This window comes from Aphelocoma coerulescens, chromosome 14, assembly GCF_041296385.1.
Source record: "Aphelocoma coerulescens isolate FSJ_1873_10779 chromosome 14, UR_Acoe_1.0, whole genome shotgun sequence".
In the NCBI taxonomy this organism is placed as follows: Eukaryota; Metazoa; Chordata; class Aves; order Passeriformes; family Corvidae; genus Aphelocoma; species Aphelocoma coerulescens.
The window spans coordinates 7,992,591-8,019,380 of NC_091028.1; the positions used below are offsets into that span (position 1 = coordinate 7,992,591).

The 26,790-nt window shown below is 35.5% G+C and overlaps 1 protein-coding gene across 3 annotated transcripts in view; it reads right to left on the reverse strand.

Moving 5' to 3' along the window:
• SNX29 (sorting nexin 29) overlaps positions 1-26,790 on the reverse strand; it is a 115,975-nt gene that overhangs the window by 77,516 nt on the left and 11,669 nt on the right. For all 3 annotated transcript variants that reach the window (XM_069029508.1, XM_069029507.1, XM_069029509.1), the window contains exons 7-15: positions 26,516-26,764; positions 24,153-24,522; positions 23,287-23,405; positions 20,053-20,134; positions 19,471-19,553; positions 12,223-12,286; positions 10,848-10,976; positions 3,794-3,876; positions 795-901 (exon numbers count right to left, since the gene is read on the reverse strand). In XM_069029508.1, the coding sequence (XP_068885609.1) occupies positions 795-901; positions 3,794-3,876; positions 10,848-10,976; positions 12,223-12,286; positions 19,471-19,553; positions 20,053-20,134; positions 23,287-23,405; positions 24,153-24,522; positions 26,516-26,764 (1,286 nt within the window). The remainder of the gene's footprint in view (positions 1-794; positions 902-3,793; positions 3,877-10,847; positions 10,977-12,222; positions 12,287-19,470; positions 19,554-20,052; positions 20,135-23,286; positions 23,406-24,152; positions 24,523-26,515; positions 26,765-26,790) is intronic.

Below are 26,790 nucleotides of genomic sequence, written 5' to 3' on the forward strand. Positions count from 1 at the left end.
TGATCCATGACCTGCATTTTTAGTCATCTTCATGTTAATCAGTTAATGTGGATATCAAATTTCAGGGTATTTTGGGCAAGGGAAAGACATATAGAATTGTTTTACTTTCTATAAAAATGTTCTTTTAATATTTAATAGGAGATATGGGTATTAGATATTAAATTTCATTACTTTTGTCTTGAAAATAATTTGTATTTAAATTTAGGATGAAACCCTAATCTATCTTTTTTTCTCCTTTAATGAATTTTACATTAATCTTAAAAGTAAATCTTGCCTTAGGAACTTTTTCTAACATGGCCATATCAACAGAAGTAGTAGCTTCTATCACACATTTCCTTACTGCAGTGTTCAATAAGCAATACAAAAATGAAACATGGTTTGCAATCAGAAACCAACACGAAAGCATAGAAAAAGCTACACAATTCACTATGCCCTCCTTTTAAATAAAGCTCAACTGCCAACACAGCCATACCTGTAATTATACACTGTAATTTACACAAAACCTCAAACCTAGTGTCTCTGATCCTTTCAACTTCACCACCATCAGTTATAACCTTAAGAAACTTGCTTATTTATTAAAACCTTCATTTTAATATCAGCATATAAAAGTATACCCCTGTTAGGAAAAGTACTTTTAAATATCTGAGGCTTTTCATTTTTGAAGAAAAAAAATTCAGATTTATCTTTTACATTCCGGGAGGGGGAAACCAACTAAGCAAAGAAAGAAACTATTTAAGCTTCAAACCTTGTTTTACAATTATGATTCCATAAAATCTGTGCAGTACAAACTTTACCTCAATCAATTTCCTTTCGTAAGAGCTGGCCAGTTCCTCATTGTTTTCTACTTGCTTTTGCTCTGGAATTGTAAATTCACCATCAGTGCTCCAAATGTTTGGCAGAACTATAACAAAGAGATACCTCAAATTAAAAAGTTAAATTCCATAAACATCCAAGACATCCTGTTTAGAAACAATAGCTCTCTATAAGAAACAGTTATTAAAATATCGAAACAGACCATAATATTAAGCAATATTACAAGTACTAAATTCTGCAGGGACCTTTTTTTGTAAGAAATATTTAGACTGGAATCTTAGCAGAAAAAAAACATAAAAGCATTTGGCTGTTCTGTGACTACAGCTGTCTAATATATGTATGTAGTACCTGCAATTCCTGCCCAAAGTCTTTTAAAATTAAGCTTATGCTTCTCTTTTAAGCCTTTTTTTTACTGGGCTTCCAAAATATCATTTCATATTACTTACATAGACTGCTTACATATCACAGAAATTACAGCAAATAGGGCTGAGAATGAACATTCCATACTTCACCCAGTATTTCATGATTTTGCATCAAGCAGAATCAGCTGGAGTTATTCCATTCCTGAGAGTTAATTGTCTAATTTATTCCTAGAAACTTCCAAGAAGGGAGATATCATGCTTCCCTGCACAACCTATTTAAAGTTAAATATTCTTCTCACAAAGGTTTTCCTGATAGTTAATCAAACTCCCTTCACCTGCCATGTCAGCCCATTACTTCTTTTATCTGTAGTGAATGAAAACTACAGTTTACTCTATTCCTGTTCCCAGCTATCATTTATGTATTTGAAGATCACTTTAAGGCCTATTCTAAGTAAATCTCCTCCAACTTACACAAAATCTAATTCAACTTTTCCCCATAGCTCATGAATTTCTAAGAAAACAAGCTAAAACATAAAAGTAAAGCATTAATAAAAGAGAAGTTGAACAAATGCTTTCACCATTCTTCAAAATCTGAACTATATACACAGCCACTGTAAGGTAGATAGGAGAGACCATAATTTATCTGACTAAATAATTCTTGAGCCTGGGAACTGATTCTTGCTTTGAGGAAAAATTTAGAAGTTTATTATTATTTAAGTGAATTTCAAAGCTATTTTAAGATCTTTTTCTTATAAATGTTGCTTCAAGTTCTTCAGCCAGACTTCTAAGATCAGCATTTTTATATAAATATTCTGTCTAAGCAGGTTTGAAAAATGGTACAGAGCCAACTCCTGCTGATGGCTGAAAAATCAAGATGCTCATTTATTAAATATTTAAATACCAATATCCAACTGCTCAGGCTACAGCAGTGATCACTCATTTTGAAAGCTGATAGTTCTGACTTTTGGGTAATTTATTTATAATCACATTTGCTGAGTGGGGTTTTTTGGCTTTTTTAAGTCACCACAAAGCAAAGTATCAAGCTGAGTTTCATTTATTATTTTAGGAAACTATTTAAAAGCCATACTCAATAGCATTTGATCTGATTATTGTAGCAAACATATAGAGCCTTCATTATTTATAGTGATAAAAATAACAGCAGAAGCCCAATTTATTCTCTTTCAAAATAGTCACAGAAAATCTGTGTTCTAAAATCTACAATGCATTTAAGACTTTTGTTTTCATGCCATTCAGAAGATTAATTATCATTAAAATCACTCATTCTGTATACAAACCATGGGTGCAATAGTTTATATAAATCTGGTAAAAGAAACAACTCCTTTTGTTTCACTCCTTCTTTGCAGCTACTTCTCAGGGATTATTTACATGCTTATGTACTTTGAGTCAGAGGCCCCAGTACTACTAAAATTTCACCAAAATTTTCAAATGGCAGCTGAGGAAAAAAATTTAGTTTTATAAAAATACAACATGTGAAGTTAGAATGTAAGAAAAAATTATTACAAATATTGCATGTAGCTGAAATTTATTCTGGTCACTAGTGATAAATATTATAGAAAATTACTGTGCATTGATTAAATATCCTTCCAGCATAAAGCATACATGTGCTCATTTTTAGAAATGTTGGTACTGTTCCATCCCCCTTTTTCATCTGTAAAATCTGACCATCCTACTCAGTTTCTATTCTTATCACTCACTAATCTGCATAATTTTAACATGGTGGAATATAGCTAGCCTAGGAATATTTTTTTTCTTTTCCTATAATTACACTCATCATGGAAACTGTCACTACCTAATGAAGGATAATTTCTGCTATTATAGGAAGCTTAAGCCATGGTTTTCGTGAATAATTCTTAATATGAATCACTACACTCCAGCAAAGTCGGAAGTAAAAACATGTGTTCTCACTAACAAATACCCTTGTAGGGATGAATGAAGCTTTGAAATTCCAGATAAGGACAGTGACTAGACCCTAAGAGCAGTAGTATTCATTCATACAGCCATTTTTATGACCAAAATATTCACAATTTAAAAAAATTAGACAGATGGTGCCAATTTCTGAAAACCCCTCTCAGCTCTCTAAACACTTTCTGTAACCAGTGGAGATGCAGGTCCCACCAGGAAAGGATTCAGAATCCCCTCATGGATATTTCTAGCACAGACCACAGAAGACAAACAGGTAAAACTGCTAATAACTTCACTCATTTTCTTTCAGATATAAAATCTCTCATTACTACTCAGTACAGAGTCTATTTCAAACAGTCTGCAAATACTGATCTCCAAAACAACAGTATAAGCTAGAGATACTAAATTTATTTTTATATTCCAATATCACATGAATTCACAGATTTTTATTTAAGCTAAATTTTCATCTGGCAGCATTTTCTGGAAAATTTCTTATTGAATAAAGTAAGACCACCTCATCTACCAGAAAATGCTCTGTAAAAATAAGTACAAAAATCTACATCAGTATTTTTCTCAAAAGGAAAATATATCTATTATGTTATTTTCACTATTGAGAGATATTACTCCCTCAAAGGCAGCATACAGAAAAACAAACCCTGTGCATGGATTCTTCCTCTGCTTTATTTTATCCTTACCTTCCACTGTTTGACCTTCTCTTCTGAGCATCTGGACAGCTCCTACATACTTCTTAAGTTGCACTTTTAGCACCTCATTTTCTCTATTGATAAAAAAAACCAGAATAAATAAATATTATTGTTTTCTCAAAATAGATGAAGAGTTCTTTTCAATGGAAGCAAACAGACTGTTATAGTGAGCTTTACCTAAGTTGTGTCACCATGATGCAAGGAAAAAAAAAACTTACATATTAAATATTAAATCAACAGCAGAGTACCAGGAAAATTAGTTTTCCAGGACCACATAAACACATCAGTGAAACAGATTATCTCATAATCAAAAACTTTCCATTAATTGTTTAATTTAAATTTTCTATAATATGCTATATTGATGGCAAACAAACATCTAAATCAACAATCAACTAAAACATAAGGATAGGATACTACATAAGGAAATTCAGAAAGGCCAATGTAAAATGAGATCATTATTTTAGTAGTTTGCAACTATCTAATTTCAAGCAAGTAATAATTCAGCTCTAGAAACAGGCTTTATCATTGTAAGAAAATGCCAGCACTTCAGCAACAACATTCAAGGCAAAAGTTTTCCACAAACCATTCCTAAATGAAAACCATAAGACAAGAAATTCAGGTAATCCCTTCGGCTGTCATATTTCAGTGCCTGTGCCCATCTCATTTCTCTTTGGAGTGTACAAGTATTCAAACCAGGTACTACCATGGCTCCACTTAACAACATTAAGCACCTTAGCCTATATTTGGGGGGGGGGCAGGAAATAAAAAAGGCTCAAACTGATTGAATTTTAAACAAAGCTGACAAATCACATATCTGAAAATTCAATTATCTGTCTAAGCCCATTCAGTTAAGCGAGTACAACAGAAATGTTTATACCGAAGAAACATAACTAAAATGTGTTCCCAGACTGTGAATTCAAACAACTTTTATTCTTCTTTAAGAAAATATCAAGGTAGAAATATGCAGGTGCCACAAATGCATGGAACCCCACAAGTGTTTAGAGAGAGAAGGGAATTTGGGCCAGCCAAGGCCATGCTCCAGGCACGATGGAACCTGGACATGTAACACAGCACAAAGAGCTGTAAACAGGTGATACACAAAAAATTTGGCATTTTATTTATGGGAATTCATTTAAGAATTAGAAGTATTCAAAAAAACATGCAAGTATGTTTGATGGTCCTTATACTATATATACACACACACATAAAATCTGCATATATTATATATATACACACACAAACTGCTGCTGTGAGCAGTGCTATACTGCTCCTATAAGAAGCCTTGACTGGCACTATATTCCCATTCCTACGGATTTCAAGTCAGCTTGCTGAACTTTGTAACCTCAATTTTATTCAGCATTTTAGTAGGAGGTTGCTAAATAATTGAGAAACTATTGATTGCTCAACAATCGAATTTTAAGTCCTTGATGATTTTATGCATTTGATGATATTTTTCATTTCTGAGACTACAAAGAACAAATCCGTTTTTCCACCAGAGATAGATGTTGATACTCAGCTTAAGGGAAAAAAAAAAAACATTAAAACACATTTTAATCCTATATACTACATTAAAACAAACCTAAATAATTCATTCATGAAAAAAAATTCTGTGACAGCTAAACAAAAAGGTTTCTTACCAGAACTGTAAAAATGTCTGCATGAAAATAACTGTGTACAGTTACAATATTTTGAGTATTAAGGATTCTCATGAAATAACCATATATCACCCCATTTCTACATATGAGAATAGATTCAGTACCTTCTGTCTGTACTGACAGCCATTGAAAAAATCCATTTTTTACTACTGTGCGTTAAAATTGATACAGTACAGATGAAGTTGAGAAAGACTTTAATTCACTTAAGGTTTTTGATAAAAGACTGAAATTCAAAGCAGGATACTATAGCCCAGTCACAATTTTCTAATATTCCTCTTTATCAAGTTATTATTTCCTCATTCTTTGACATCTCTTTCTCATTACTACTATTTAGCTGGATTTCAAAGAGGGCCCATCCTGATGTATATGAATTTATATAGTTCTTTTAATCTGAATTAGTAAGCACTCATTAAAAAGGCTTTAATGACTTCAAGAGGTGTTTTATCAGATATATTCCTAACAAGCATTTCACAGGAGGAGAAATTCCTGTACAGGAGTTAAAGGTCAGATCTTCACACTGAAGGATGTTAAATGTTTCTATGTGCAGGCCCCAGCTGTACTTCTGTAATGTATCCAAACTACACCACCTAACCTGAAGCAGAACTGTTCACCTGTTATGAGCCCAGAGATCAACACATTTTCAGCATCTTTAAAGTGCCCCAAAGAGTTCCACATTTTGTGCTGAAGAATAAGCAACAAGACTAAGTACAAGTTGAAGGGGATAGAGAGGGAGAAAAAAAAAAAAATCAGGCTGAAATAGCCAGGAAAACAAAGGAAGAACAGCACCACTAAAAGCACACCCTTCTCCAAATTTGTTGTAACAAACTTCCCTGCCTGCTCACTTCTTCCATTTAATAAGCTGAAAGATAGATGGTAATATGAGCTGATATAGGGGAAAATGACAATGACAGAGGATGACAATCAAGTATTCCTACAAGTTACTCCTTTTGTTCAACTAGCACAGGTCTAGTGAATGTTGTTGATTAAGCTTTATAGGTTATATATAGGAATGATCAATTATATAATAAATGTAAGTTGTCAAATACCTTCAATTCCCTGCCTAATTTTGAATCAAAAATAATGACACTTCCTCTCTATTTCATTATTTAAAAATTAGCATTTAAGGAAACCTTGTCTAAAAGAAAATCAAAACTTCTGTCAAAATGGTAATTTCTTTTAGCAGCATAAAACAAGCTTGCATTTAGGAAACACGTACTTGCCTTTTTCTGCGTCCAGTGAAGGAACATAGAGCATACAGTTTTTGTTGCAGATTAAGAGGCATTATAGGATTTATTTTCTTATATCTTAATAGAAAAAAAGAAAGAAACAAACCCTAACAAAACTCCACCACATATCTGCTTCTTGAAAAAATTCTCCAGGGCATCTGCAAAATGAGCATGGTAACAAAAGAATTTGAAAAAGAGTAATTTCTCATGTATCTCAAGTATAGTGGCCTGAAGAATAATGTAATTAAGTTTCTGGCACATATATCAGATTCTAGCAAGTGCTTTCTGTGAAGCTTATGTCAGAAAAGTGTCTTATTCCTAAATTCAGCATTGGGAAAAATGAAATAAAATAAAACAAAGCAAACAAATTGACAAGCTACAAGAATCCAACAGATGTCTATGTTTTGATAAAAAAGTTTTGGTTCTTAGGAAATACTATAAAGGTAACAAATATCCAAACAATAAAAAAACCTGCAGGCATTAAGAATGAATTAAAATAAACAATGTCCTGCAACAATATGTAGAATATAAAGCAGAGGTTGAGCTAGAGGATTTCCAGAGATGCCTTCTAACCTGAATGATTCTACTATTAGGAGATGCAAGATCACAATTAATCGTCATCAAATACACCCTAAATTAAATAAAGAAAATGAGAACTGTTACTCATTGAAATAGAAGTTGAATTGCATACAACATAATGAGATTATACAATAAAACCAATCTCCAGAAAAAGCTGCAATGAGGAATAATGTGATAAACTTCACTGCTTGTCATGGGCTGGGGCTGCAGCTGAAGCAGGGCCATCACTGAAACCTTTTCCCTGTCTGGGGGCTCTCTCACTCAGAGATGGAGGCTGGGAGGTTATCACCTTGCTTAGGAGTTCTTTCTCTTCCTCCTCTCCATGCTACTGCTGCTTCTCCCTACCCTCGCTGATGCCCTGCTACCAAATAATTTTCCTCCTGCTCTCTCTAGGAAGCTCCTTTGTCCCTCACTAAATGTGCTGACTTCCACTTCCAGTATTTTTTTGTGTATAGCAACTACTGATGACTTGTGACATGTCACCAACTAACTAAGCAGGAAGAAAAAGTCATTTAATATAGGAATATTCAAATTAGTTTTCACAAGCAGGAACAAGAAGTATTTTTTCTTCTCTCTAAGAAGCTGCTTAAGGGAAGTGATGGAATCATTTCAAGAGGCACCACACATCATTTCACCCATCACAGAAGGGCTATGGCTGTGAAAGAAGTGTTGTAAAACAGACTAACAGAAAATGCCAAATCAAAACACAATGTGATGTAATACAGACAGTAGACAGAGGAGGCAGATTAGGTTACAGAATCTACAGCAAACAGGACGTATATAGAAGTGTAAGATAAAGTAGAGCCAAATTCTCATCCCCAATTTCCCCACACAGTGCATTTTCATCTTCTCTATCTGCTTTTCTTGCTGCAAAGCCTGCCCTTTGTAATATGCTTTCCTCCAACATTGCTGAACATAGTCTGAGAATATGCAATCTGAGATTATTCAATTTCACAGTCAACTTCAATAAATTTCTTTGCCTTCCAAAGGGATGTAATAGTATTCCACACAGAAAAAAAGAAACTCCATTAAAAAACTTCAGTATTTCCAAGAAGCCACTGGCACAATACGTCCATGCAATTTCAAAAAGGTTCATTGATGAGAACAAAAAAAAACCAAAATCAAAACAAAAACAAACAAAAAAGACCAGCTGACAACATTATATTAGAGAGACTGTTGAGTGTATTCTATCAGAAGACTGGCAATAGGTTGAGCCTGAGCCTGCTCCTTTTTGGAACAATATAACAACTGTTATGAAAGAACTATTCAAATATTTCACATGGAACAACAAGATTACCACTACTTGAAATTAAACTGACCTAAGACTTTTTCCATTTTTCAAAGAGAAATTGGGAAACTTGGGAAAATGTCTCTCAGTAAACTAGCATTTTGTCTGGGAGGCCACAGACTCTTGGGAGAGTCCAGGAGACCAGCTGAGTAACTGCAGATTTCCAGAAGCCATCATTTCAGCACTGACTGATGTGTCACTGAAATTTGTGTTCTCAAAGCCTTCAGGAAGCTATTTATGTCAAATTCTTCAAAAGAGCTTTGGGGACACACATAAATTATCAGCTCTCATAATCTGAAAAACATTCATTCATCAAATCACAACAGTCAGATTGTTACTGAATGATTTCCCTTGCCTTAAAATATTCAGAACATTACAACTGAGGAAAATTTTCTGCTCTGGTCATGTGATCAGTTGTTTTCAAGGGAAGCAGTAAGATTTCACTACTTCAAAATATCTGAAACTTAGTTTCCTCGTACTCACCTAGTGCATTTTGCAGCACTCACAAAGAAATTCCAAACTTTTTGTTGCTTCAAAATCTTTAGATCATTCAGCTTGCTCAACTTCTTGAGCATAATATTTAAAATATTATTTATTTTAAAAATTTACTACTCTTATTATTGCAGCAGCATCACCTACAGCATACAAAGTAAACCAATAAAAAATTTAGAAGAAAAACCTATATCCCAAAAAAATTACATACGAAGTTTCTTATGTTAGGATGTCAGAAAATGAGTTGCAATGAATCATTAAAGAAATGCCTCCCAAGTCCAAAGCAACCCGTGACACATGAATTTATCATGCCCAAGCAGCTCCCAACACTGTTTTTATCACATGACAAGGCAAACTGACTTTCAAAAGAGCAATCAACACAACACACCCATATAGCAATAAGAGAAATTACACAGACTTGTTCAAAAATACCTCGTTAGTCTAAGTGAGCATCTCTTCAGGTCTTGTTATACAAGCTTCTTATCTATTCTTTAAAGAGCTATGTGCATGACAAATATCTGATTCACCCATATGTCATTGCAAATTCTAAAATTGTGGGGGAAGTGAGTCAAAGAAATATGAATATACAACTCCTATAACCTGAAACATGAATATTAAATGATGAAGTATTTGCATTGTCTCTATTGCCTTACAGCACATGAATGTCAAACCCACTTATTCATATCTCTCCCTCCCTCAAAGCAAGTAGTTTGGTTTGATGTGTCATCAAAAGCAGAATTAGTAGCATCCTAAATACCTTTTTTTAAGAAAGCTTTATATTTACAATTTCAAATAGGTAATAAGAAGCTTATAGGAATCTCAGCTGTGGTACTATGTGACTGACACTAAACACTCTGCCTGTGCATGCAGAAAACAAACACCTCTCTCTGGGTAAAGCAGATTATTTAACTCTTGGATTGTTTGTTGTTTACTATACACGTGAATCACCCCCAAGATCTTACACATCATGGTTACTCCAGAGCTTGTTTTGAATTTTGAGAAGAAAGTCACACTGTTACAGCAGCATTTACCTTCAAAAGTCTTTCTTAAGCTGAATCACGTTTAGACAAGGGGAGGGTTAAAATTCTTTAAATTCCACTGTAGCACAAAGTCAAGCTGGAGGCAACTCAATACTGGGGCCAATGCTGTTTAACACCTTCATTACTGACCTGGATGCTGGGCCAGAGCACACCCTCAGCAAGGTCATAGACAACACAAACTGAGGAGCAGAGAGACACTGCGTGGTTGTGCTGCCATCCAGGGGGACTGAGACAGGCTGGAGAACTGGACTCAGAAAATGGCTGTGAAGTTCAACAAGCGTAAATGCAGAGTCCTGCATTTGGGGAGAAGTAGCCTGGACACCCAGTCAGTGCTGGAGGGCTGTAAAACAGCTCTGTGGAGGAGGATCTGGGAGCCCTGGGGGACAAGCAGCTGAGCACGAGCATGCAACACCCCCTCCATGACAACGAAAGCCATGAGCAGCCTGGACCCCACTAGGAACAGCATTGCCAACATGTCACTGCCAACAATGCTCCCCAAAACCTGACTGGAAATGGTCCTGAGAAACCTGTTCCAGCTGATCTTCCTAGAGCTATGGGAAAAACAGCTGCACCACTTCAGAACTTGGTACTTGCTTGCTGATAATGTTTAGCAACAGCTATTGCTTACAATAGGATTTTTAGTCCTAAATCACTTATGTTCTTCTGCAAACTTAGCTATTTGAAAATGATTTCTCTTGTATACAGACTCTGTTATTCCCTTGTTCCCTTGCAGTTACTTTTTGAGACATTTTCAGCACTTCTTACCGTGCCAAGGCTTGGACTTTTGTGGCATGTCGCTCCTCCTGTTCTGCCACCTTCCTTCTGCAGTTCTCCATCTCCTGCCTCAGTGCTGCAGAATGCTCCATCTCTGCATCCAGCAGATTTCGCAGGGACCTGCAAGAAGGCAACAATCTCTCCTAGAACACTGCATACACTACCTGGCAATTAGAGTATACTCTAGGAATCACAGAGGAGGTTGCCTGAATGATACCATTAATGTCATCCTAAAATTTCATTATTAAATGTAATAAATTCACCTGATTTGATTATACAAAGATATGAAAAGCTACAAGGAAAAAGCAGTTGCAAATGCTTACTATTAATTTGTATTACTATCTTGTCAACAAGCCCATAGCACAGCCTATTATGGGATCTACTGTACTATCACGCAGAAAGAATTTGCTTTTTAAAAAAGCTCATAAGCTGTTTTCAGTACTTCAGTGCAAGTCCATACATCTTGGGAATAATCCATAAGCAATATATTTATAGCAAGACAGGCAGGGCTCTTGTCTCTGCCAAGAGCACTGCCACAGACCTCTGTGTAAAAACTCTTGATGAGATAGAAAAGGTCAGCATGACGCATAATGGTAAAACCCATAGCATCCTGGTCCTTCTGCCAAAAAACCCCACAAAGCTGAATGAGGCAGTAACTTACAATTATGGGAGTGGGAAGAATAGGAGGCAGGAAAATAGGATCAGTTGGTAGGCTCAGCATAAAAAAACCCAAAATATCTACAGGAAAATACAAATTACCAAAATAGTCCTACTAAAGCATTGAATACATTTGTATTTTCATTCATCTAACTATGTGTTTCAATAAACTAAATAAATACAAAGTAGGTTTGATGGCATTTTATATAAGCAGCTGATCATTTCTACATGTACATCATCGTTTTTCCCCAAGTGAACATTAAGATAGTCAGAAATGAAAGCCACTTTCAGCATTACATTGTCAGCCGTCCTACATCACTGCTTCACCAGAAGGGGAAAACCAGAAACTTTCTGAATATTTGCATTAGGAGAAACTTTTGGAAGTTTCTTTCATTTGGAAAGCTATTTTAAGAGAGCTTCAGAATTTTGGCTATAAGGTTTGGTTTTGAAAAAAATACAACTGCAAAAGCTCACAAGATACAAAGAGTTATCTGATTCAAACTAAAAGCAAAAAGTTGCCCTCAAAACACTGTTCTTCAGTATCAACATTTAAATAGTGAATGATTACATTAACCTTTCACAGAAAAATAATATATACATCAAAAAGGTTACATAAATATTATGTATAGCTTTACAGAAAGGACAGCTTGTATTAGAGAACAGATCTTTTTTAAATTACGGTCCCTCTTGACTAAATAAAGCAAACTACCTATTCTGCTCTTCCAGTTCATCCTTTCTATTCATCATGGCCACGATAGCTTGACGAAGTTCATCTAAGAAGAAAGAACAAAAAGGATTAATTTCTGTGTGCATTTTCACTCATTTCAGATCTAGAAGTCATGTACACAGGCAGCACACTTAAGATGATGCCAACACTATTTGCTATTCAGCAAAGCACATAAAAATGCTGTTAATCTCATCACTAATTTGAGCAGTCTTTCAAAAGCAGTGTTATTTTACACCACATCAGAAGTATTGATCAAATCAAATTAGTCTGCATCTGGCTTTAATACAAATGTTTATAAGTGTGCCTGTGGTTGCAGCTGTTTTGTTTTCACCACAGATGCAGGGCAGAATGCACCTTTTCACTACATGCATATTAATGAGACACACTGTCACTTGTTCAGCTTCTCCAAATTGCTTCTTCCCCTGGCTATAAATCCTGACACAGGAAATGTAACTGCTACAGGGAGATGGGAGTAGAGATAATGTCATTGCTTCTTCATGGCATTGCTTCCCAAGCTCAACTCTAAAGATGATGGGATTTCTGAACCTTGTCATTTCCTAGAAAATCCTTTCTATTTTTTACAAATACCTTAAAAATACTTTCTGTCATTAAATCAAGAATAAAAATTTAAAAAACCCAACTGACAGAATTTTAGAATTTTTAAAGATTTCCTTCGGGTTAGGTTTAACATGATACCAGAACAGTCAAATACCATACAGAAAAGTGTCAGCTCAATTTCATTAACAATTTCATGTATTGTAATCAATAACTTTATGAGTGCTACAGGGACACAATCATATTAAACCACCCCTCCCAACAGTTAAGTGAAATGTTTATATATAAATAAATCAGCCAACTCTGTTCTGCCAGTATTCAATGCAGATGTCAGTAAATTTTGTGTGCTTTTACTGAAAAAATACTGACTGGTATGTTTTCAGTATGTTTTCAGTTTTTAGAGCTGGTATTACTTGATTTCTTCAAACAAGCAAAGCCATCGGACAACTTTTTTCCCCCTTTACATTCAGTTCCTAGATTCACCCATATCTTTCTTAATATTTTCTATAGTTACAGAATTTTTCACCCATTTTACAAAAACTTAACATTGTCCTATGGGCCAGATGGAGTCTGACAAACTCCAGTAGTGGATAAAATGTAAAAGATTTCATTATGTCAACCAAATGTATCAGTCAGTACTGCAGACATCACAATTCCAGCCTGGCCTTGGTAATCTGCAGATTAATCCCACCCTTGCAGGACTGCAGGGTTCAGCAGAGTTCTTGGATCATTTGAAATCAGCCAACCCAAATTTCTTCAAGGCAGATTTTTTCCAAAACATTCCTGCATCTTTGGCCATGAAGAAAGAAAATGATCATTTTTCTGCCCATTCCATAATAACCATATTACAGCTTAAGAGCTAACTGATATTAGCAAGAAATACTTCAGTAGGTCATTAGAGGGAGTTTGCCCTTCATTAATTCAGCATAGAAAGAATAATTACTTTTTCTACAGTAATTTAGCCTCTTTTATGGGTTCTCCATGTAACCCTTAAAAAAAAGAAAAGAAAAGGAAAAAAAAACATAAAACAAATCCAAATCTTGTAGAAAAACTGAAAGTGAAATAGTAACATTTCTGAGTATTAAATCCTAGCACAAGGGACAATAATCCATCAACCTATCTATGAAATAAACAATTGCTCTATGGATGAGGAATATAGAATAATCCAGTAAGTGTTAGAGCATCATACAAATAAACAACACAAGCAAAAGGATCAACAGTAAGCTTTCTGTACAGTAACACTCTGTAACAAAGTAAAGATCTTGAACTATAATGTTGAATTCAGAATCCTCCTCAAGAATGTATCAAGCCAATGGCATTTTAAATATTTTAAGTGTGCCATTAAAATATGATAGTGCACGATCAACAAGTAGTTGCTATTATGTCTCCAACTCTGAATAAACTAAAGCTGTTGCTGCTCAGACACATTACTGTAGCCCTGGCTCTGCACTTGCACTGGGGTGCCCACTCTGCAGTAATTGCCTGTGTGTGTACCCAGTGTCTTAATGTGTACTGATTTATTAACATTTATAAAGCTAAGCTATTATAAATTGTCTTAATTATTTCAATTTTACCAGCCTATTCAAATTGTAACCTTAACTTGCATAATAACTTAATCTCCTTTTCCTTATTCCATCCAGAATCTTCTGCATGAGTAGAGACCTGAAATCCCATCTTTTCTCACTCCCCTCTCCCACACACATACACAAGCAGAAGCACAAAAGCAAGATTCTGCTAAAGACCATGGTTAGCACAAAAGAAGAAGAAAAAAAGCCTCTTGAAATAGAAGACTTTAAATTGCTTATTTATTTCCATTTGCCTTATTTTTCTGAGAGCCATGGAAGTGACAATACTATAGACACACAACAAAGCAGAAACTCCAAATTTCATTATCACATATAGGGCAAAAATCAATGCTTAATTTAAGACCACAAATGCAAACACATTTCATACTCAGTATTTCTTGCTAATTTAGCTCAATTACAGATACCACTGCGGGTGTGGATGAAAGCATCAACACAAACCACCAGTCTGGGCTAAGAGACCAGAATTCCAAGAAGGCTGGTCCAGCCCATGCCTACCTGAGCAGCAAGACTGCTCCATGGCTATAGCTATGCTGGTTCTTCTTGAAGTGATGAGTATTAAGGAGTCATATTTTCTACAAATTACTCAAAACAAACACGAGAACTATACAGTTTATCAACCATGCTTCTTCAACCTCTCTATCCATAGTAAACACAAAAGAGTGAAACAGTATAATTAAATGAGTAAAAATTTATCAAGAAAAAAAACATCAGAAAACTTAATTTCACGATCTTTTGAAGCAAGGAACGGAGTAGAACTAAAAGGAAACCATCCTATTTAATTCAGGCATAATATTTTAAACTTCCAAAAATTGTAATTTCTTACTTTCACTTATGTTTCCTGAAAAATTTCAGCAGCATGTCAGAGCAGTCAGCTGAATGCAAAGGAAATCCAGTATCATACACTGCAGCAGGTTCCCTTCAAACCAGCCAGAATATCCCCAGTTCATGAGCTTTTGTCTGTCTGTTACACTTGCCTCCAAGATGAGTGTATGATCATAACCTAATTTTTCCAGCAAACTTATGTTTCATACATTGTGAGGGTTAGAAAAAGGAATAAATTAGAAAAAAAAAAGTCAGGGTTGTAGCAGCAACCATAAATTTGGCATTTTCTGACTTCTGGACTGTACAACCTCAATCTTTCTTCCCCCCTTCTATTTTTTTTTTTTTTAATAAAACAGTGGGAGGGTGGCCAAGTATTCCTACTTCAGAGAAGTGTTTGATGTTAGACTTTACGTCCTACTTCTGAGCTGTTTTGTGCTTGATGACATTTATGTTCTGTAAAGTATTATTAATGAAAGGCAGTAAACTACTGTTATTAAGGATCAGCATTCAACACCAACATATCTAAAAGTGAAGTGATAATCAGAGTTCCATAAAGACAGAGATGATAACTAGTGAAGTTTTTCCTAATAGATAGTTTTGCAACAGCTTCTTGAAAAAAGAATTTCCATGTAGAAACCAATAATTCCAAACCATTCCTCATCAGAAAAAAAAAAAAGATAACATGAAAATCAAGGAATGTACTAATTAATTTTTTTCATATTAAACCTCACTTTTTCAAACATTAAAAATCTTTTTTTATTGCTGAAAATAACCTGTGGTGCCTAATTAGTCATGAACTGAATATTTGCTCTGAAACATTTTTTAATTAAATTCCATATTTCGTGCAAAATCTAGCTTCTAGAAAGCTTTCATAAGGTCAAACTCAGAGCATGAAATATATAATGCTTTAAGAAACACCTGCCAGTTTCCAGCAACCTCCAGAAAAGTCGTAAGTTTCACAACTCTTCTGCTGTTTAGCCAAAGATTGGAGAAGTATGATTTGCAATCACCTGTTGTGAAGAATGAGCTGTAAGTGAAATCATCCCTCAGAGTACACAAGGTCATGCAGCCTCCTCTGCAATCCTGCAGATAGAATACCAGGGTGGGCTGGGAGCAGTTTGCAGGAATCTTTTTTTTATTTTATTTTCATGAGTGAAAATTTACACAGATATTTTCAGAGACAAATAAAACTTCCAGCAGACTAGTTACATCTTAAATCAGAAGTCTGACCTTTAAAGACATAAAGAGCTTGATGCTCCCTAAGCTGCCTACATGAACACAGCCTTTTAAGGCTTAATTTAGTGCTCAAAAATCTTGTAAATATTATCCTGTCATGTCACTATTCGCAAGGCAAATTTTAGTAGGAAACAAATTGTGTTGGCCTTCTACTGTACGGAAGAGTCCCGGTGAAAACCAAGCCTGTAAAGTGAACTGCAGCTTTCCTCTCCCAATGAAATACAAACACCCTCCCCCTCCACAGCTGTGCTTTCAAAGAAGACACAAGAATTTAGTACCTGCCAGTGACCTCTGGCAACTGGGTTACAGAACAGGTCAGAAGCTATTGAGAAGACACAGAAAGTACAAAAACATACACCTTATTCACTTACACAACCAGGATAAAAATATAACATGGAGGTTTGATTATTCAGTAAAGTTCTTCAGTGATCGTGAAAAGCTTGGGGATTTCTCAAGAATATATGAAAAAATATGGAATGATGTACAATGTTACAACCTTTCCTAACCTCTGTGGTTAAGCCCAATTTTAAAAACGGAAGAAAATTATAGTGAAAAAACTAAATTACCAATTATTTCCTAAAAATAGTACTATGATAAAAGAACCTCGTAAAGAAGAACACAAGTAGCATCCTTTTAAAATGAAAGCTTTGGAACTTCTTTTTTTCCTACTGCAAAAACAAAATGGGGAGACTCGTGTTGGTGGGACAGCTTCTTCTGGTGAAAAATAATGCTGAAAATACAATCTTCCAATGGCAACTCTTGAAACAGTGTTGTTTGTGATTCAAGTTCAGTAAGATAAATACAACTTTTTTAAAAACTGAAAATTACACAGTAGAGTAGATGCATAAATAGAAAACTTCTGACCAACCTAACTCTTTATAAACTTGGTTATGACAAAACAATCTGCAAAGCAGGGCAAGTTCTTAAATTATGCCTAACAGAAACAGCAAAGCTCTGTGGATTAGGATTTCTCTTGAGTGGTATTAGTATTTTTTGAGAGGTATCTGCTTCTAAGTTAACCTATACCTTACAAATGCATAGGACACAATTCAGGAAAATTATTTTAAATGGCAGAAATTTTAAATTACAGCTTCTCATAACATACCTTTCTAGCCTGCATATCAAAAGAAGTAAGAAAAGTTTAGTACTATACTAATAGGTTGGCAAGAAAGCAGGAAAATAATATAATTTTTAAAAATTCATTTCAGGCTTTGTCTTCAGAAGTAGGAAAGACAAAAATCCAGTCACTGGAGACCTCCCAGCTTTTCTCACTGCACTACTGCATTCAATTCTTCCTGCCTGATGTGTTAGAATCAGTTGCTATGCAACCAAGCTATAAGCCTCAGCATTTAATAATTCTTCTGCTAATTGCAATAGAGAGAAAGAGCTTCAGCGTCTGACTTTGTCATAGCACTGAATTCCTCCTGTAGAGGATCTACAATCAATAACAACAAACTTGAAAAAGGCATTTTTATTCAACATACCCAGGATCAGCTATTACAAAGGTATTAACTAATTCTATAAATTTATAGTCAGCTGAATTTTAATTATAATTATGATTAGATTATTTACTAGGTGTTCTACTGGCTTTATAGATGGGTTTGACATGCTTCCCACCCTTCCTTTCACCAAAGCCTTCTCTGAACTGGGAAACTAATGATAGTGTGCATGCTTCTGTTGATGCTGTGTTTTCACTCCATTTACAAATGGCTAAGTATTGAGAATTTAAAATCTCCAGATTTTCTTTCTATTTTATAGCTGTCCTACCTACACTAGGAAATAACTGAGCAACGGAAGGAGACCAACTGCGGCCCCTGCTGGTACCTGACACCCCTACAAACAGCAGAATCAACCAAGTGCAGCGGCACCAGAAAATTGCCCTGTGCAATTCTCTAACTGAGAAATAAATAAGAACAAAAGGATATTGTAGGAATAATATTAGCAGAGAATATCTAGTGACCAAAGTATCACTGCAGCTAATAACAGTAAGTCCATTCTACACTTCAATTATGGCACTTTAAGTCTCAAACTAGTTTGCCACTTCATGAAGTACTTTGCAAGAAACGATTTTTCAGCTTTGCAAAGCTCAGTCAGCAGACCAGTGCCAGACCCTGAAACACTGCCCAGTGAAAATGCTTGTTTTATCTCCTTTAACACAGGTTGACACAGCACTTGAATATGACTTTAGAAAATGAGATTAGAGTATTTTAATATTTCATTCATTTTGATTATTCCATGAATCAATTGCAGAAAAGAATCTTGGCTGCATCACTTGTAACTTCCCAAATGTCATAATTTATAACTTGTACATATTGAAATTTATAAGAAGAAACAAACACACACCCGAGAGCTTTAGGAACAAAGCCAGTTCAGTTACAGAACATTCTGTACAGTGAGGAATATAAACACATACTGGCTTACATGTTTAGAACACAGTTTAAGAACTAAGTCTTTGTTCTACAAGTTTATGCAAAGAAAAAAGATAAATATGTGATAAACAAACTGCCTGTGCTTCTATTAATCTGTCTCTGCAGAAAATACTATTTTATCTTGTCTAGTTCTACTCTTAATACCACTGAAACATGACTGTTCTCCCCCTTAATATTAACTAAAGGTATTAAAGCCCGTGTTTATGTTTGGAGCAGATTTTCATATCAAAACCACAGAAAGAGGGGGGTTTGTTTGCTTGTTTCTGACTAGGCATTAATGAAAACAGGCAAAAGAAGTAAGACTACATCAGAACCAACCCTCAGTCCTTTCAGAGCTTGTAGAAATTTAAAGATGTTAATCAAATCATTATTTTTCATTTAACTACTGAAGCCACATTTAGTATAAGGATATTCAGCTGCAATGAAGCATAACCTGCCAATACAAACATCATTTTAGAGCAGTTATTACTAACATGACCAGCACATCAGAAATTAAGTGCTCTATGACTCTCTAAGCAGATCTTATTGAAACAAAAATAGAAAGAGTTACAGGACCTTCAAAGTTCTTTCCATCAATCTAGATACATCAAGGAAGTACTTACTAATTGTCATGGATTCTGGCACAGTGGCTGAAGGCAACATACTGCTTAAAGTATTCACTTGAGCTGGAGGACTGACTTCCACTCTAGTCACAAAAGGACAGGATAATCAATATAAGAAAACAAAATCCTGAATTCAAAACTTAAGAAAAAAGCATTCCAGAAACTACAATTGTTATCCTATTCACCCATTTTTAATCAAAATATGTTGAACAGTCCTTTAATATATCTTCTGGGAGTCTGATTTAAGAAGACACACAAAAATTCCAGATTAAAAGGCCATGGAGAATATAGTAAAAAAATAACATAAAAACCAACTTAAAACCTATTTTCAAAACCAGGAGGCCAAGTCTGTCTCTTATTTGACATCTCTGTGTGACTTCTTCCACATAATTAGGGAAAGTTCAGCACTTGAAACTATGCAAAAAAGGAATTGTAGGTTTTTTGCATTTGTCTTTCCAAACATATGCAGAAGTACCCTGATGAGCAGTTGGTTTTCCAGTACTAAGTGCATTAGGTAACAATAAGTTGGCAGCTATAGGGTGAAGCTTTTTTTCTTTTAAGAGAAACATATTTGGCACATACCTGTAAGGAAGATCAGATCTCCTTGGAACCAGTTCTACCGGATGAACAGCATGTTCATGCCCCTCTCCATTCTCCAAGTTATCTAAAGCAGAATGCACAAGCATTAGCTTTCTTTGGGTTCCAGTCCTCAAAAAATAAAATAAAAACATAAATCCAGAAGTAAGGTAGTTAAATTTTTAAACAGAAACACTCAACTTGCTATAGCTTTTAAACACTTCTAATTGTCTCCAAAATTGGCTTCTGCAAATTCACCCTGAATGCCAGCAGGATTGTCAAGCCTCTTAGAAACATAGCCCTCATAAAAAAAAAAAAGAGTATTGCACAATTCCTAAATTATATTTTATATGTATAGAGTTGCAAAGCTATGAGGAGACTTCTTCCTGAAGTCACTTTCACAAGCCCCTGGAGCTGAAACACCACATGGCACCTGATGCTCACTACGAATCTGGTTGTGACTTGCAGGAGAAGAATTTGTGGTTAGTCCCCAGCACATTAAACCTTGCAAAAACACCAGTGCTTTCTGTATTCCTAAGAGAGCACCATGGCTTCTCCTTACGTCTCTGTACCAACCATCAGGAATCAGACAGATGAGATATTGTTTAAAAACCATGAATAATGCGCATCTGTCCATAGATCTACAACTGTCGGCAGCAAAACATCCACATCACTGAGCCTGTCATTAAGGAAGCTCAGGCAGAAACAAACAAAAATCATATTTTATTGATGTGCTCTGCATCTCACTATAAGGGCTACAAAGTTACTATAAGACAATCCTAAATAATACAAATTTTAAAAGCAGAAATTCTAGAAAATAAGTTAATGGGGAATAGAGTTATGTCAGAAAGTCTATGGAGGAGAAAATTTATTTTTGAAGCTGTAGAGTTTACTGAAGCTCAGTTCCTAAAATACAAACTTCATTTTTGTTCCAAGCAACTGCATTTTGATGGAGGCTTTCTCATTTCTAGTTACATGGAGATATGATATGCCCTGACACATCCCTGGAGCATTGCAACAGATTAATACTGAAAACACGTATTAACATACAACACTATAGATTATGCTATTTCGAAAAAAAAAATGTTATTTATCAGTATTAAGACCTATAAACCAAAATATTGGGTTAAACTGTGTATTTTAGAGGAACTCATTAAGCATGTTTGAACAAAAATATCATGATAATAATGAGCTTGCCAGTTACTGGGCTGGACTGCCCTCAGAATAAGCTAATGCACATTCCTTCCAACATCATTCATCCAGCACAAGTGCAACCTCCAAAGTCAAGTAAACAAGTGTCAAAGGCAGCTTTCCATCTCAGCAAATTGTCAGTGTGGCTGAGGAGAGGGTGCCTGGATCCCCGTGTATCCCTCTCCCTGACTGCCTTGGGTTGAACAATGGGCACTTAGTGCAGGCCTCCCCTACACCCCATCACCTCCTCCCTGTTCAGAGAGGTGAGAGCAGGCAGCAGGGTCTGGGGGGTTTTCTCCTAGCACTGATGAACTGACTCCTTTCACCAGCCCAACGTTGCATCACTCTGACTTGCATGACAGATCACAAAGAGGGACAGGAGGACTGAAAATATCTGTCCTGTGCCCAGCAGGGATCTGACTGGGCCTGTTGACCATCTCCAGTAGGCTGAGCATTGCATTCAAAACAGTTCTGAGATGAAGCAACATGAAACAAGGGACTTTGGTACCTTCTTAGTAAGTCCCTGTGACAGTTACGTATATAGATGTACACAGATATATACAGACGTCCTCTTTGGTCATCTGCCTCCAGAACCAAGCCTTGGCTTGCACTCCTGATTTTTGATTTCAGACAAAAACCCCCAGTTCATGACATCTACTGACAGCAACTGTGAGCTCCCATCATGACCCTGATGCCTCATGACATCTACTGACAGCAACTGTGAGTTCCCATTCCACACACCACACCCCATAAACAGGAATGTTTCCTTGTATTCCAGATTTCAACCTGTGGATGTTCCCCAACTGTTTCTGTATTACATTTAAGAGACCACAATTCCACAAACTACTCAATGTTTTCTAAATCCATTCCTTTGTAAACTGAAAAATGTGGCAGCACAAGAAAAAATTTAAAATGTACTTTTTTTTTTTGAACCACTGGCATTTCTTATGAAGTACATATTTTAAAATACAGCAGAGGGCAGTGCAGCATTATTTTATGATTCACATTTTTATCACTGAACTTACAGAGCTGAATTACAGTTTTTCACAGGCCTTCAATCAACAACCCATTTAAACTCTTGGACATATAATGAGTATAAAAAAATATGAAATATTCTACAATTAAAACATTATCTGAATACCACTGAGAAGTTTTTAAATGGTCACTGAAATGAGTATACCCAAAGTTCTGTAGAAGCAATGTTTTATGAACAGCTAGAAAAATATCAACAGGGTGAAGGGGAGGGTTGGTGGAGTTTTTTTGTTTGTTTTTGGTACTAATACAGATACTGTAAAAGCACCAGGTCTTCTTTTCCATTCCCTTGACCACTTTTATTGCTTGCTTCAAATGGTTCACATCATTCTTGAAGTGCAGTACCCCTCACTGCATATAATACTGCAATGGAGCCTGCATTTACAAATGACACTTTCATTTATGTACAGCTCTGTTAATTCGCTATCAGCTTGTAACCTGCAGAAAACTGAGTATACTAGCACATGAAGATGTGAGCTGGCAACTGGTGCTCAGAGCTCAGAAAGCCAGTCTTAGAATAAATGATGTCTGAAGATCCCTTCCAACCCAAACCATTCTATGATTCCCATATCCTTTTCTGAGCAAATATTTCCTAGTCAATCATTCCTTATCCTGTATTTCAAGTTAACAGCTTCTATTGAACTGCTTCCAGCTGCTCTCCAATCCGTCAAGATTAATTTGAATTCAAGTTCTCAAACACACTTGGAGCTTCTTGCAGCTTAGTGGAATCTACAAAACAGACATGGATACTTTCTATACAATTTTCCTAAACTTTAATAAAATACAAGACCATAGCTTAATCCCAATGAAACTCTGTTTTATTTTGACAGTGATAAATCCTCCTTAACTAAATAACTACTCAAACAGAGAACTCTGGCTCAGAACTAGAATAAATTTTAATTGAACTTTTTATCCCAGTTGTGCAGTATCTCCTATGTCTTTACAATCCCGTTATTTCTTACCATTGGCCTGAGTTAGAATAAAGGTTGCAGGAATTCTGTGAATTCAAATGCCCACCTGTCTGGGAGTAAGAGCCAACAGCACTGACAGGAAATAGAACATCTGAGTCATCATTCAGGACCTGCAGAGGAGTCCAACTGCATATCTGAGAATTGCATGTGACTATTTCATGAGGTCTATTTAGAACAAACAAACAAACAAAACAATCTATTTATACAGTCAGTATTAACGTTCATAATGCTTATATTTCTTTCAGAGACACCACTGCAAGAAAAATCTTTATTTCAATCTGCCTGCCAATTTCTTGGTCAGCCATACATTAATTCATTAAAGATCAGACATTCCAAAGTAGATGAGACAAGCAGTGCTTGCCTTTTTCTCTAAACAAATTTCTGTGTCAGAAAGAAAGATGGCATATTAGTATCTAAAATTACTCTTTCTCTCTCAGTTTTGTCCTGCCTTTGTTTAACTGTCTACTCTGATGTAACAAGCTTACTCTGTTTAAAATACACATTTTTACTGTGAAGCCAAAATAGAATTGTTATCATACTAAGAATAAAGAAATACCAAGCTGGCCAGAATTATAGCCTGGCTGTATCATGCAACAATTTTAACAACTGAGAACTTCAAGGAGAACAAGAATTCTGAAACCTCAAAATTTGGGATTACAGTGAAACTTAGAAGCAAAATACCACCACTGCAGTGGCCCGTATTTTTTAAGCAGGAAAAAAAGGGGGAAAAACCGGATTTAAAAAAAAAGGGGGGGGGGGGGGGGGGGAAGGTGAGGGAGGAGGAATAGGAACAAAAAGAGAAGATCAATAGTTCAGTTCAACACATCAATTTGCCACTAGCCATGAAGGAAAGGGAGAGGTGGAGAGGAAGCATGGAAAGTTTACACCACTATCTCCTGCACCAATACTTACTTTCCAGAAGTTTCAGTTTCACCTTCTGTGCCTTTATTTCCTAATGTTTTTCCATACAGCTCATCCTCATCTGCATCTTCATCATCAATACTCTTCACATCCAGTTTCTGGTATTCATACTCTCCATTCATGAATACTGAATTGCTCTTCCACGAATGGTTACTTTCACTCCCATTCAGATTTTTACCAAGAGTGCTTTCAGAAGAGGATAATGCAAGAACTGAAGATCTGTCTACACTCTCTTCTGAACTTTCTCCTGTAATCAGAGTCTTTGTGCCATCTCCCAAGTTTTGCTCATCTTCCTCTTCATCAAATGAGATAATATTAGTCACTCTCTTCTTCTTTTTTCGATCTTTTTTGTATTTCACATCTAGTAGCAATACAAAGTTTTACAATTTAGAAAAGAGAAATAATATAAGAAACCTGGTTTTTTCTTAAAAGAGCTCATGTACTAAATTACTCCAGTCAAGAAAAAACCACTTAGATCTACATGGCATTCATTATCTTTCCATACACATGAGCTTTTAAATTCTCTAATTACCAGCTTTATTTTATATGCCTTACATAATTCAGTTTTTAGAAGACATTTTGGAGATGCATTCATAACATGATTCAATTGAAACTGGAAAAAAAGTTCTATAAACTCATGAAATTAAATTTAAAATAAAAAGTTAGCCTTCCTGTCACTTTCTCCCATGGACTACACCTAGTGTATAATGCAGAGCAGGTCTGCACAACAGAGAAAACATGAAGCACTTTAAGAGGAAAAACTAGAAAGACAAACTCACAACACAAACAAAATCCACAACCCAATCAAATAGTTTTGCCTGTACTCTAAAAATTGAACAGTCAGTTTTCAGCTAATTAGCTCTTGGTCTAGAAATACAAATCTCTCTGATTACACCAGATGTATTCAGTGACAGCACTTATTTTTAAACTATTACCTATTCTCACTGAATCTGATGTGTACATGAAGCTAAATGCAAAGTTGAAGCACTCTAAGAAACATCAGACATTTACTCACCGAGACACCTTACACTGGGACTAAATTGCTTTGTTTAATTCAAGTCCAGCTGTTATATATCCACAAAACACACTAACATACTTTAAAGAAGATGTTAAAACCCATTCTGGTTGCAAATAGAATTCCAACAAAGAACACAGACTTTAATGAAAACATCTGACTTGCTCTAACATTCCACATATAATTGCATTTGAACAAATTCAATTTTTTTTAAAGTGACATTTTATTGCAAGTTGTACCATTCATGTTGGGTATACACATGTACTGTACACATCAGTACACCATGTTGTGGAGTCATATGCACCATATGGTCAATTACTATCTTATTTCATCTTGCAAGCCTATTCTATACTAACAAAGTTATCCCAAGTCAAGTATCACCTATGATTTTAATCTCATTTAAGTGCTATACAACAAAAACTTTACTACGAGTTTGTTTTAAAAACTGTCTTTGAAGATGAAGTCTGTTTTAAATGCCAATAAAAAACAGATTTATCTCAACTTCTATTCCTACCAGATTCACATGTGGAGTTTGTGCCTTTTTCTCAAAACCAAAACAATTTAATGCCTAAACTCAAACCTTGCTTTTTAATTAAAAAGCACATAAATCTTCCTGCAGCTTTGTACTTTTACAAAGCAAAACAAACTTCTAGCTCAACTTCCAGAAACAAAGATAATAAAATATTCCTTTGTTATTTTTGGAACAGAAATATATAATGAAAATCACATTTTGATGGACTGATTTCAAAATATAAGAGAGTAAGATTTTGGGTCTTTGTTAGTAACTAACTTCATACAAGCTGGTTGTAACACTAAGGCCTCTAAAGGTAAAGAGTGTATGAGTAAATTTTCATTTTAGCAATTATCTGTTTTTCATAGGAATTCAGACTGTAAACACAGTCACTATTTGAAGATTACAAGCTAAGATTTGTATCTGATATATAACAACAGAGGTACGTCAGTGTATGTGTGACTGGCAAGATGCCAAAAGAAAACATTAAAATGAAAAATCATTACATCACAAACTCCCAAGCATAATTTTATGAATAAGAAATTGAAATTCAGGTCACAAGCAAAGTACTACCAATAAAACAGTTTAGCCTCCCTCTCACAGTGATACAAGAATGCTGAAATACACAGTTACCATCCAGCATTCACACCCAGTATTTCCAATTTCATGCTTTTTAATTACACACTCAACTGCTTTGTATGTGTAGTGCACTTACTTTTAAGACTTCTGTTCTATAATAGTGCATTAAAAGTAGACTAAAAAGTTATTTAAACACACTTGAATATTTTCTAAGTTTCTGAACAGCACTAACATTGCATAAAAGCTTACCAGCATTTACATTCCTTGAGAGCACAGGCAGTGGGTCAGAGTCCTGGTCAGGTTTTATGAGAATCGAGACCGCAGACGAGGCAGTGATCTCCCGGAGGAGGCTGCTGACACCCTGAGTGGACTCTTTCAATAAGGATGTTACATTTTGTGTGGATTCCTTTAACAAATCTGACACAGTGGGTGTGCATTTGCTCTGTCCATTTAAATCCTTATTATCAATGTTGATAGCAAAAAGAATGGAGTTCAGACCTGCAGATAAAAAAAGGGGGAAAAAG